Source organism: Zeus faber, assembly GCF_960531495.2.
Source record: "Zeus faber genome assembly, chromosome: 14".
NCBI lineage: Eukaryota > Metazoa > Chordata > Actinopteri > Zeiformes > Zeidae > Zeus > Zeus faber.
Genome location: NC_137200.1, coordinates 21,765,085 through 21,778,872, shown reverse-complemented (window position 1 = coordinate 21,778,872; position 13,788 = coordinate 21,765,085). Strand labels below are relative to the sequence as shown.

General features: G+C 44.5%; 1 protein-coding gene across 3 annotated transcripts; it reads left to right on the top strand.

Moving 5' to 3' along the window:
• Positions 1 to 2,407: 2,407 nt before the first annotated feature.
• LOC307239628 (uncharacterized protein) lies at positions 2,408 to 13,140 on the top strand. Of its 3 annotated transcripts, none has more exons than XM_080013120.1 (11): positions 2,408 to 2,483; positions 3,208 to 3,286; positions 3,752 to 3,800; positions 4,681 to 5,370; positions 5,703 to 6,332; positions 8,725 to 8,849; positions 9,593 to 9,701; positions 9,829 to 9,898; positions 11,833 to 11,904; positions 12,043 to 12,202; positions 12,714 to 13,140. In XM_080013120.1, the coding sequence occupies exons 3-10, from the start codon at positions 3,760 to 3,762 to the stop codon at positions 12,187 to 12,189; spliced, it is 1,884 nt and encodes a 627-aa protein (XP_079869246.1). In that variant the 5' UTR covers positions 2,408 to 2,483; positions 3,208 to 3,286; positions 3,752 to 3,759; the 3' UTR covers positions 12,190 to 12,202; positions 12,714 to 13,140. The 3 variants fall into 3 exon arrangements, with proteins under 3 accessions (XP_079869246.1, XP_079869244.1, XP_079869245.1); XM_080013118.1 differs by having other exon boundaries at positions 3,722 to 3,800; XM_080013119.1 differs by having other exon boundaries at positions 2,445 to 2,483; positions 3,118 to 3,286; positions 3,722 to 3,800.
• Positions 13,141 to 13,788: the final 648 nt, after the last annotated feature.

Below are 13,788 nucleotides of genomic sequence, written 5' to 3'. Positions count from 1 at the left end.
TGCATGTATGCGTGACAAGTAGTCTTCGTTTACGAATAGTAGATTGCCAAAAAAAACAAAACACAAGTATCAGGGTTTCCATTCGCTAAGAATATAGATAAGATAATACCAATACTTTAGTCACGGTCGCCTGAGGTGAACTTCTCATTTCCCTTGCACGCCCGCTGCAGATTCCAACCCCTGGTGGAATATGACTGAAGTTAAGAGGAAATAACTAATCTTATCTTATCTTAAGTTTGGAATAAAATGTATTGAGGACTGCTTAACCCACGCCTTTGCCCTCTGACTCCCTGAAATCCAGTCTCATGAGGGCGAGGCATGTCTGTGATGGTTACCTTTCTATACTTTCCCCACATTGATTATTTCTCAATAATAACATTACACCTGTTGGTTTTTTTTCTTTTTATTATTCTACATACAACTGTACATGAATAGGTGTGAAATAGTACCTGAAATAGACAATATCCAGGATTTTTCTGGCAAACTGAAATCCACTTTACGACCACGGGGCCTGAAGGGAGGAAGGGAGGGAGGGAGGGAAGAAGGAAGAAGGTAGGAAGGAAAGGGAAGTTAGGGGGACAGGGACAAAGGTAACATTCCCCATTGTATTTTCTTTCCCAGTGATGTCACTTCCTCTGACGTATATATTTATACCTCGTTCGTATACATTTCTAACTCCGTTGTGGTTCTTGGACACACGTTACAGAAGATCCGATGCAATTCCTACAAGGCTTTGTTCAAATGGAGAAACGCTGTCAGTATGTGTCACACGGGAGATGAACGTCTATGTCGGAATAATGATTATTTTTCCTTTGGAAAACATAGATGGAATGTAAATATTGAGGCTTTAAAAGCACGATGACTCTATGACCCGATGCTTTTCTGTAATCCTTTGTTTTCTCTCTCAACCACCGTCGCGTTGTTTTATTTTGTATTATTTAGTACGTACGATTGTCTTGATATAATTTTAGCAGGCCTATATGCGTTTGTATATATTTTTCGGACCGTTGTACAGTGTCCAGGGGTGTTGACGCTCCGGTTTGTTGCTATATTATATTCTATGATAAAGTCCTTTTGGATTGGAACAATTGCGGCTGTGGCATGTGTGACGCTCGATCGCAGTGAAACCCTGTTTTCAAACGCATCGAATTAGTAACCAGTACCATCACTAGTATGCTATGATGCCATTAACCCAGTGTATGTGTTCTCGTGTCAACACACAGTCAAAAAGACGTCAGTTCTGATACAATGCCGTCCCGACAACATCTTAGAACAGTCCCGTTATGTCGATCACCGCTGTCAGTATTGTAAACATTATGCATGGCTCGCACGGCGACCAGATGTAACAGTCAGATCTGTCAATAAAAGCTCAAATCCCTCATTTTGTATTGTGTCGTGTGTTTGCACAAAGCGGCTCTATGAATAAGGTCTGTAGGTCGCTTCACACCGAATCCCAAAACGCATCCGACCGCCAGATCCTCCGCCCCTCGTGGCCGTCAGATGAACCGCGTCTGAGTTTTGCGTCATAAAGTATGTACAGTATGTATTGTACAGTACAGTACAGTACAGTACAGTGAAGTTAGGAGAGCTCGTTTGTTTTTTTCCCCAGTACAACAGCGAGTAGTTTGCTCAGCTGGACATTTACCGTGTTCCATCAATGAGAGTTTAAAACGCCCTTTATATAGTGTTTGCAAACTGTGACAAAAATACACACAATTCTTCTGTACAACTTTTATAAAAAGAGATTTATTGATAGTGGATAAGATGACATCCAATGTAAATAACGGCATTATTAAATATATATATAAAGTTGAATAAATCCAAAACTCTAAGATTAGGGTTGAATGAAAATCATGTTTGAGTTTTTATTTATTTTATAATTGAAAAGAGTTGTTCTCTGAGTCTTGCGTCGCATTTATTCGGCCACGGCGACAAGCGCCGTCCCACAACGTATGACGGCATCACTGGACGAGTGACGGAGCGGATGAGAGGGGGCGGGGCGCCGTGGGATTATCTCTGCGCGAAAACCACGGTTGCCAGGCGTGTGCGTGTGACCGAAGCAGCGTAATGGCCAATCGAAGCGGTAAGCAACGCGCTCGTTCCCGCACATCATCCGCGGCCCCATTCCCAGATGTTTTTGTTCTATTTCCTTATTTCATTTTCATCCACGCATATTATTCCTCGATGCGCAGGCGCGGCACCGCGGCAGCAGGTCGCCCAATTCCGCGGGGAAAGCCCCGCGGACCTGGCAACGCCGGTGAAAGCCGCCGCGGCGGAAAAGCAGGTCGGGAAACAGTTCCCCGGCCGACAGGCGGGGGGCAGCAACGCGCCGGGAGGCCTCCAGTCCGCCCGACACTCGGTGGAGGAGGAGGAGGAGGAAGAGAAGAAGGAGGAGGAGCAAGGAGTAGAAGAAGAAGCAGAAGAAGAAGAAGAAGAAGAGGCCGAAAGTGTCGTCGTAAACGTCTGAAGGGCGAGGTCCTCTGGTTCGTAATCCTTCTCCCGCTCTAACGTAATATTCGGGTGGAGCTCGGTGTGTCCCCGCGTTGAACGCAAAAACGTCGATTAATCGCCGATGTGTGTGCGTTTTTTTTTTTTTTTTCCCTCCTCCTCCTCCCCGGGAGCGAAATGTTTGACCCCGACACATAGACTACCCGAATTAGCATTAGCAGCATGCTAAACAGTTTGCCCCGGCGACGCCTCGTCGTCTGCTCGGGTGCTGCGTTCCGCGGGGGGTCTTGGAATATTCTGCGACCGACGCGAGTGCTCGGAAAAAAAAACAACAAAAAAAAAAAAAAAAAACATACGCAGTGAATGTGTTGTTTTTTTTGTTTTTTTTTGGCGAGCGTGTGACCACCGTTAACAACGCACGAGAACTACAGAGTATTTATTCAAGTATTTTACAGATTTTGGTCGAAGTTTGTGTTATCAAATAATACCACAACAACAACAACAAATAACAAACACGTACAGTGCGAACTTTGTTCAGCGTTCATCGTGTTGGTGTGACGTCAGATCTGTTATCTCGGGTCCGGGGGGGGGGGGGATCTGCCTCGAATGTCCCGATTTGCAATTCGGACTTCAATGGCCTTAAATGTTCCTTTGTACCTTCCCCGGTAGGAGGTTCGACTCATATCCTGAGTTCCGGCTTCGCGGAGCCGACACCTGGTTACCTGTCGAATCTAACAGTCTGCTGGTCGTTGTCTTCAGTTGTAGGATTGGAGTTGCAGTCGAATCGAGTCCGGTGGACTGACACTAGAGAACGACCCCGGAGGCTGTGCACAAACAAGTAGGGAGAAAAAAAAATCGGACAAATATGTAATCCAAATCAGAAATACATATGCAAACACACACACAGGAAAGCAGAGATACACATGTATTTGTATGCAAGTGTATACAAACGGATGACAGTGTTCAATGTCCCTGCAGTATTTCTGTGGCGTTGGTAAGCTGTAGCGTTTTTTGATGCCATATTGCATAAACAAGTTCATACATTGTTTAGATGGTGGGTTAAGAGCAACATGCTAGACGTGTGTAACTGTTTTTTTTTTTTTTTTTTTTTTTTTTTTTTTTTTTTCTTTTCCCATTTTACCATAGCTCACTATGGTGGCTCAATTGCCAGTATCATGACAGTGATTAGCCTATGGTCTACACTATAATCTGTGTTTAGTTCATATAATTACTAAATAATCTAGTAACTTTCAAAAGTCTCTTTTGTCCGTAGATTTTTTTTTTTTATTATTATTTTCTCCAGTTCCGAAGATGGTGCGACCGCATTTTGGACCTCCGCGCTTCAAGTCTAGGTAACACAGCCTTGACTCTGTTGTGTTGTCACTTCCTAAAAATTTTAAATAAATACACCGATCAGCCACAACATTAAACCCACTGACAGGTGAAGTAAATAACATTACTCCTCTCAATCCAATGGCACCTGTCAAGGGATAGGATATTAGGCACCAAGTGAACAGTCAGTTCTTGAAGTTGATGTGTTGAAAGCAGGAAAAATGGTCAAGTGTAAGGATCTGAGCCACTTTGACAAGGACTAAATCGTGATGGTTAGACGTCTAGGTCTGAGCATCCCATTTAGTTTATTTTCACATCTCAGCTCTGACGTTCATCAAATTTAAAAAAATTGAATTTGTAAAATACTAAGCACGTTATCAATACTAAGTCGGGCGCTAAAAAACGTAAAGTGAAAATGGCTGCTTTGTGCATGCAGCACAGTGCAGTGTCAGTTTTGCTTATCACGAGAGGATAACCTGTTTCCCTCGATGCGTCATTTTTCCTGGCAGGGAAAAAAAATAGCCAAAAAAAAGGTCTGTCGTCAATCGTGATCCATGGAGTCGATCGCCGTTTGAAAATTTAATCATGAATCTGCCCAAGCCTATCATGTGGATAGCCGGGTTCAAGGTCCAATCTGATGGAACAACAAGCCCGATCCATGGGGGCCCCACCTCACAATTTCCAGGACTTAAAGGATCTGCTGCTAACGTCTTGGTGCCAGATACCACAGGACCTCCACGGGTCAGAGCTCTTTTGGGGACATGAGAGGGAGCTACTTAATATTAGTCGTTATTAGTGGTGATTTTAATGTTGTGGCTTTTCAGTCTAAATAAATAGCAACTGGTATAATTTTTTTTTTTTTGTCAATTACCTTGAAATACTTTTGTTTGGTTGTTGCAGGCCCTACGGTGATGGCCCCAGATTTGTGCCGCATGAAGAGCAATATAACTCCCACTTTAAAAACAGGAGGGATGCCCAAGACTACCCTGGAAAGTCACCTAACATCTGGAGGGGAAACAGAGGCAGAGGAAGAACCTTTTTCAACAAAAGGGTTCCATTCATGGGGGACCGAAGGGAGCCGCCTTATAACCAGTGGAGGTCCCAGAATCAGGATTCCTTTGAATCATATTCTCACCAAATGGAACCACACCATTCTCACCGGAGGCCGTCCCCACCCAGGCCAAACAGACACCCCAAGTTTCAGCATCGATCATCCTCGCACAGTCCTATGCAGGGGTCTCCTGGCCGCAGGGGAGCACCATTTGGTGGGCATCCTTCAGCCCATAGGTCACCGTCACCACGGCATTATCACAAGTCACCAAATGACAGGAGGCCGAGCCCTACACCACCCTATCGGGGGTCATTTAGGGGCCCCAAGAGGCAGCCTGGTTTTTCTCATGAAGAGCAACGAATTCAAGGTCCTCCAAAACACTACAGTCCCAGGAACCGACAATTTGATCACTCGACACGTGGTGCAAAGCGCTGGAATGTGCCCGGGGAATTCTCTCATCAGCACACTGGAGAGTACAGACCCCCTGGTTCACAGAGGAAACCAAGAGGGTTTCGTGGGAGAAGCTCGTATCAAGAGAGGTACACAAGTGCAACCCTAATGCGGGCCGGGTAAAAGGGGATCCCCGAAGCCAACCCTTTGCCCACAGGGGTCCTAATAATTTACTTCTACTCTGCCCCGCTTCACAGTAATTCAAGGGTGTACATTGGAGTCTGATATAAATGTTTTTCACCTGCTACTGAGAAGAATATTACCGCTGTATTTGCTGAAAGTATATCTCCCACATGTTTCATACAATCATGGCATTATGGGGAAAGGGCAGCGTAAAGTTAAGTCTAAGTTGGGTTTCCCGCTTGACCCCGCAGTGGATCTACCATTGTAATTATTTCTCTATTCTTCGATGGATATGCAGGTGGTCTGGCGAGCAAGATTCCCGGAGGCAGCGTGGGGACATGGAGAGGGAGGGAAACAGGTCCCACAGTCTAGAGATGGCACAGGAAAGCCCCTCTCACCTCCCTCCTTTCAGATCCCCCTCATGGAAAGAAGGCCCCCCATCATCCTTCCGTGACAGCCCTCGGGAGAGGCAAATGGCGGTAGGCCGCAAGAGGAGGATGCCAGATGTTGGTCTGTCCTATGCAGGTGCTGAAGAGGAGCATGGCCCACAAAAGTTTCCGAGGCGAGACCGACCCCCTCTGCTCAATGTTCCCATGGGATTTGGTGGCAGACCATTGTCTCTGAGGGATAAAAGTCGTATAGTCAAAGGCAGGCAAATGAGGACGGTGGCTGCAATAGGGCCGAGAGCTCCCCTCAAACCCAAGCCACAAATGGGATTGTCCACCTCAGATGAAGACATGAGCTCAGTTCTTTCCCTCCGGAAGAAGCGTTTCCAGCCCCACGCTGCCCCTCTGAGAAAGGTGGAATTGAGGAGGACAAATCCACACCAGTCCTCACCCAGCACGGATGACGAGTCAAGCAAGTCTTCAGGAGAGTCTGATACAGTGACAGAAAAGGTGGAGTCCCATCGGTCCCTGAGAACACGCAGGTACGGTATATTCCTCTTACACTCTGCGCAGGGCTTGATGATGATTTCGAGAAACATAACTGTATCAAAAGGGGACAGCCGTGGAAAATGGGAGATATCGTGGTCTTTGAGAAAGCAGTTGATGAAAACCCATTTCAATTGTTTTGAATTACCCTCGTGGCAAGGGCACAACAGAGGTTTGAAAATATCTTTGTGTGATGAAGAGACGTTCAGTTAAGATTAATCACAGACCGGAAGTGGGTGAGAAGTTTCGTCCGAGATTGCTTGGAAATACTCTCAACATGTTGCGAAGACACCCCCCCGCGCTGACGAGCAAAATCCAAAGATAAAGTTACTACAAACAACCTTAACTAGTGCGATAACGCATCACAACATGACAAGTTGAACAATGGACATGAAGTCAATCGGCACAACGGCCTCCTTATTTTTCTTTTTAATAAACCAAAACGCATACATGGATCACACGACGAGAGACAGATACCCAAATACTGGACTGCATAGAAAGGGCCTTGATTCCAGAAATGACTGACTTTGCGCCACATAACCTGAACCCTGCCTTGGTCAACGTACAATTCAACTTGAGCTGTGTTAATATGAAACTGTGTTTGAGAGACCATGATGATTCCATTTACCACAAACGCCACAGAATTCTGAAGACTTGCCGCCACCGAAGACACTACTTTAGGAACAAAATGGTGACCAAATGAATTAATCTTTCCTTTCTGAAGCAAATTCATATTAACCCTTGTAAATAAGAATCTAAATGCTAAATATTGGCCAAAAAAACCCACCTTGATATCTAAACCAAAGGCAGAAAGCAAGTCTTCGCTTTTTTTTTTTTTTAATTTTTATTTATTTTATGCTCAAATGCGTTTCACCAAAGGGGTTTTGTGTGGATTTGACCCTTCTTGGGCCACGCAGACTTAAGAAAGTACCCTTTGATTTGTACAGAAGCAAACCTATATGCTTTTAAGACTGGCCCCGAAACGCCGGCTCACAAATTCTGCGTGGAGGAAAGAGATGGCCAAAGATGACTCTGCGTGCAGTGGAACTGTTGAAACTGAGACCCAAACCAAGGATCAGGTACAAGGAAAGGGATGAAGTGAAGGACTACTTGAAGAGGATTCTTGCGCGGTACACGATTTGCAACTTGAGGATGCTTCGCTGCGATGAGTGCAGTAATCCAGTCTGCTCTGTGATCCTCTGATTACGTAGTCAATACTTTGGGGATGGACCCATCGGTCAAAATGCGCCGCCGTCGATTCTTTGAGTTGGCCATCGAGGCCACATCACCATAAATACACCTCAAACGGACGAGGACCATCGTGCAAATCCCCTTGTTGACGTCCCGCCTGCTTTGGGGCGGGAGCTTTCTAGCGATCAAGTCATCAGTTCAAGTCAGCTAAGCCCTCTGATGAAATCCCAGTGTCTGTCTGCGCTGGGCGTGAACATAATCACATCTGGCGCCTCTGATTGAGGGAGGGGGCGGGAGAAGTCACAGTAAATTGTTTTTACCGCACCCGTGCTCAAGTACTGCAAGGGGAACGACAAGAGGCTGTGACGTGTGGTGTCAAAAACAGGCGCCGATTAAGACCAGCTCAGTCATTTTGACCCACCTCCCAAAAACAGTCACCAATCCTGACTCGATAACCCGGTGGGCTATTACAGAACCCAAAACATCCTCCCTAAACCTGCCTGTGTAAGTGGGGGGAGCGGGGGGATGAGCACGCACTTACGAGCCAAATCGCACCTGCCTTGTGCACGATAATGGGAAAGGAGGCTGTTGAATGCACCTCATGTAATCGACCAACCCAGAGGTGTGCAGCAAGATATTTCAAGTCTTGACACGTCCAAAGTCTTGAAGCCTCGTAAAACGCTCTCCGTGTAGAAACCGGTGTGACCGAAACTATCTCAAGGTGACCACGGGACAAACTAGGAACGGCTCCAAAGAGCAACATTCCGAGGAACTTGTTCATGATGCGCCGCTGCCGACACCGTCCTTCCTCGCCGCTAAGTTACAAGAAGAAAGGAAGATCTGAGGACGTCTTTGATAGATCTAAGCTCTTAAAAAAAACTAAAAAAAACAAAATCTGTAAAAACCTTCCTGGTGGACGTCCTGCTCTGTAAGAATCACTGAATGAAACAAGCTCAGATTGATTCAGGGTACAATAATGGAGATAATGGGAGCATGGAGAGTCCATGACTTTTGTAAGTACCCCTGTGTAACGTTATGAAGAATGGCTTGTTTGTTTTGCAGGTTATAGTGCTATTTATTAGTTTAAACTTTAACTGTCGGCCATGTTTCGATTGTTGCACTTCTTGATCAGGCTTGGATGTAGTATTGATGAAAATTGCCGAAGTGGCTTTGACGCCTCTCTTTTGGTCTCCTCAGCTCCTCGCCCATCGACAAACACCTGACCTCCGACCTGGTGGTTGTGTCCCACTGGCAGGCGGGGCCTAGCTCTAGCTACAAGGACTGCTTGTCCCCACGGAATCAAAGTCCCAAGTCCAAGAATGGTATGTAAACTGTGATTGAGATCTGTTTGGTTAAGACAAACGTGCACTAGTGCATCGTCGGAGCTCGCCGGCGGGCCGTGAAAATGATTCGAGGCCCTAAAGAACGGAAATGAGCTCTTCTGTTGGAAGATCAAAATTGCAAGGCTGCAGTGATTCATCAGTTCCAGTCAGAAAAGCAGAACAAGTTTCACTATGAGAGTGATGCCCTTTCGTAGTGACAAATGTTTCGAGTCTTAAAAAAAAAAAAAAAAAAAAAGCCCTTCGATTTTTCTGTTGTTGTTGATGGAGTTGGTGTAACGCACCATGAGCGAGAGTCAGAACAGTCTGTTTGGCTCCCGAGTTGTTTTCACAAGAATCATTTAAATCCGTCAAGATGATTTATTTTGGTAGAATGCAAAGACTTAATCAGTTATGTTAAATATGAATTGTGTCAAAAGCATCTGCCTTTTTTTTTTTTTTTTGCCTTGTGCCTTGTTCAACTTTAATTCAGTCCTCGGCAATTATTTTCCATTTGTGAGACGGAGAAGTGACTCTTTTACCGGAGTGACTCCCGAGTTATTTAAAATAATTGTTTGCGAGTCTTGACTCACTAACTATTAGTGAGAAGCATCAGGATACTTTTTTTCTGTAAAACGTGTGCCGTGCAAGGATAAAAAGGTTGTAAAACAATGGGTTAGGAGTCATCTTTGGAGGCCTGTACGGAACAGGCTTCAACCGCAGTACGCTTTCTCCCTCCGCTTCAGAACAAACGTGCGATTCGGACGACGCCTCGGACGACGAGGCACCGCAGCCTCACGGCTTCAGACCTGCACCGAATAACCACAGAGATGGCTATTCACACAAGACCTTTAGGTACGGGTCTACTTGATTTTACAACATGACATCTTTGATTTTAAACTGTAACCTAAAATGCTGTCTGGAAGTCCCAGCGTGTCCCGATGGAACGCTTCTTTTCTGACTGTGTCCTATGTTTCCACAGGCCGTTCAGGCCTGTGGAAAGCCACCGGCATGGGAGGCCCTTCCTGAGGTCGAGACCAGGACCTCCTCAGGTGAGAGCCGTTTTAAGAAATGATCATCAGTTCCTAGAAATGCATGTCCACACAAACGAGAGCTGAATCTTTCATGATGAAAGTAGATGGATGGTTTGACAATAGAATCAGAATCAGCATGGTCTTTATTGCCAAGTAAGTTTACACGAACAAGGGATTTGTCTTGGTGTTCGGTGCATAGGTGAAACATAAATGTAAAACTAAGTAAAATATATAAGAATATGTAAAATAAGGCTTTTTTTTTTAGTTTAGTTTTTTTTTAATAAAGCTGTTTCTGTTTGTGCAGGAATGTGCAAATATTCAGTCTAAAGTGAAACAGTATGTGCAATGTTCACAGATAGAAGTCCATATGAATGAGGAATGTGCATTAATGTAACGCATTGACATACCCATTCCGTTTAAGGCGTACAGGACCGTGTAGTGTCTATGGGGTGGGGGTCCGATTTGGGCGCAGGTCCGTTTCAGCGGGGGGTCCTGGGCCTTGTTGATAAGGCCAGTTGCAGACAGGAAGAAACTTCCTGTGTTTGTGGCGAGAGGTTTTGGCATTGTTGGACCGCAGCCTCCTGCCAGAGGGAAGGAAGGCGGGGATGGTAGCTCAGGCGGTAGAGCTGGTGGTGTAGTGATCTAAAGGTTGCTGGTTCGATCCCAGGCTCCTCCTGCTAGCATGCTGTAGTGTCCTTGAGCAAGACACTTAACCCCTAATTGCTCCTGATGGCTGCGTCCGTCAGTGTTTGAACAATTGTAAGTCGCTTTGGATAAAAGCGTCTGCTAAATGACTAAATGTAAATGTAAAGGAACCCTCCTCGACATAAGGTCGAGGAGGCCAACACATGACCTGTTTGATGGTCGCTAATGATGAGAACTAGGGTTGGTCCTGAGTTCGGTTGAAGAAAGTTTTTGGAGAAATCCAAAATTTTTAATTGCGGCCAATTGGGTTGGGCCGGTGTTAAGATTTTCAAACAGGTTTGATATAAAGCCAAACACCGGGCCGGGATACCAAATGTTACCACCAGGTGTCGCACTTGACTCAGCAGGCACTCCTGCAGGCGCCACCGTCACAACAACTGATTGACACATCGTGTTTTTATGTCTCACAACAACCATTAGGCTTTACTTTTCTTCTTCTAAACATCAAAATAATATGTCAAATACTACATCAGACCTCAGCCTAGTGCAACTTGAGAAACTGGAGGGGAAAAAACTCTCTCTGTGAGTTAGGCACTTTTTGCCTCAAATATAGTAATTCCAAACAGCACCCCTGTTGTTTTCTTTGTCAACCCAAACTGGTCACGGAGGCTCTGCACTTGTCATATTTATTGAGCTTAAACCATAACAAACCAGAGGGAATGAGACGAAGACAGCACTGCGAGTGAGAGGGGGCGGGGCTATGTGTTTGTTTAAAACAATGTTATGTTGATCACGTTGTCATATTGCGTAATACTAGTGCAATACAAGTTGGATTTAGCGCCGTGACGCCGTCGGCACAGGTTGCTGATGTAGGCAGCTATTTAATTTGAAAGAACATCTCAAAATGACAAATGCCGGTTCAGACGGTTTACATAAAATCAAACCAGTTTAGGCTCATACACCGGACCGATAAAGCCGGTAAATTGACCAACTCCAGCGGCCAAACAGTCACGCAGGATGACCAGTCTTTTCATGACAATTTGGGTTAAAAGAGGGGTAGAGATTCTAGATTCAAGATGTTTATTTGTCACATACATATTCATACAAGCATACATATATGTAGTGAAATGTGGAGCTGGATGATCTTACAAGGGATGAATGAATAACAATATTCTGAAAACGGTCCACAGTATTCAAAGCTTCCCTCTGACCTTCAAATTTTAGAGCTTTTTGTTTGATTTTTATCCTTTTCTCCTGATGGAAAAGAAAAAGCTTTTTAAATCTCGAATCTATGTTGTGTTTTACAGAGACTGCATTTCAATCAGGGTCCAAGGAGACCTTTCCCCGAACCACACGGGAACTTCAGAAAACCACTCATGGTACGTGGCAACTTTTGGAATCTAAAATGGTATAAGATGTCAACGATCATTGGTCCTTCTACCCTGAGATTTCGATTTATTAAATTTTTCCCCTCCTTTCCAATATTTTGATTATTTTTTTTTTTTTTTCCACCCAAGGAGAGCTTTGTGCCACGTCCTTTCCCCCAGCAGAAGCCCGTGTTCAGGAAAAGCCAGAGTATAATGTCCAAGTACCGCAACATGCAGGTGATGCGGCAGCAGCGTGTGCCGTACAACAACAGAGGTCCCCACCAACAGCGCTGGTGATAGGCCTGGAATGGTAACGCCATTTTCTTTTTCCATTTTGCTGCCAACATTTTTTTTTAATTCCACACAAATAAAGAAATAATGGAAATTAGCTTTTGTGTCGCAAGATCAAAATTGCAAGGCTGGCAGTAATTCATCAGGTTCAGACAGAATAGCTCCTCGGCTTTAATTTGGTCCTCGGGAATTATTTTTAGTCTGTGATTTGCCCTTTTACTGGAGTGACCCCCGAAACGTTTAAAGTAGTTTTTTGGGATGAACTAATCGTTTACGACGCACACAGCGCGTGGGATTATTTTGTTGTGAAAACTGGCGTGACAGAGAGTTTGGGGGAAGAACTGATCTAATCCATGGGCAGCAACAACCAATGTGATCGTTCTGAGATCAGTTAAAGTGCGAAGCCATGTTAGCTGTAAGTGTTCAAAATCATAAAGTTAAAGACGATATGCAACGATTGTAAAATGTGTATATTTGTGTTGTGATTGTTCTTTTTTTTTTTTTTTTTTTTTACCATGTTCTCTCGGAAGCCTGGTGTTGAAAAGCGGACATTTCATTACAAGACCTCTCGGCCGAGACCTCTGCTGCTCATTTTAATGCACAGACCCTCTGCTCACTCTCTGTATTTTACTGCTGTCGCTCAATTCGTAATTCACTAATGTAATTACAGTACTTCAGTAATTGTATAGTAATGGGATCTTTGGATGCAGTGTGTCACATGTTTTAGACATCGGTTTACTTTGGAAACACTACTGAGTACTTGCAATCATTAATGACATTTTCTGCTATTGATCTGTGCGAGACTATTGTTTACCAGCAGGGAGCGTACAAGTCCATGGGAATTAGTTTTATTATCCACGTTTTATTTTATTTTTTATGGGAGACCTCAACCTGTCAGATTGGATAATCATCGTACTTGTTTGTTGTTTTAATTCAAATAAATGGCTTGGCTGGTGACTTGGTTTTCAATTATCTCGATCGATAAAGTATTACTATGCGATGTAATTCCATGTGAATAAAGAGTTGGAAAACGGCGGGTAACGTTTCCAACCTAAATGCTCACTCTAATATGACATGAAGCTTAAAATGACCCTTTATTTACCCTCACTTATATAAACCATATCCATATGCTATATATAATATACTTAAATTCTTCAGCTTGTCTGCATTTTAGAACGTTCATCTTGCTGGGTCTGCCTTGTCTTCCTAGCTAGACTCTCCAGCTCACACTATATTCCCCTTTCCGCCACAGTAGTTGAATTTGAATTGAAAAGCTAGGTGCATGAGTTTCATTTCACAGTTACTGCTTATCCATCTCCCAGACATTTTCTGAGACAGTCGGGGCCTGTCTTCTATTTTGCACCTGCACCGGACTGTACACTGCTCATTATTTTTTTGGAAAAACGTATTACTGTAGGGCTGTAGTCCGTATGACAACTCCCAATTCCGTGAGCACGCCTTTATGTTGTGCACTCTTGGGTGCACTTGGACAAGGGACCCAGCTGTTATTCAATCTACTCAACTCTTTAAAAGTAGTACTTTGACTTATTTCTCTTCACTCGCCCGTGATCTCAGCCGTCGAACCTGCGGACTCCAGGCAAGGCC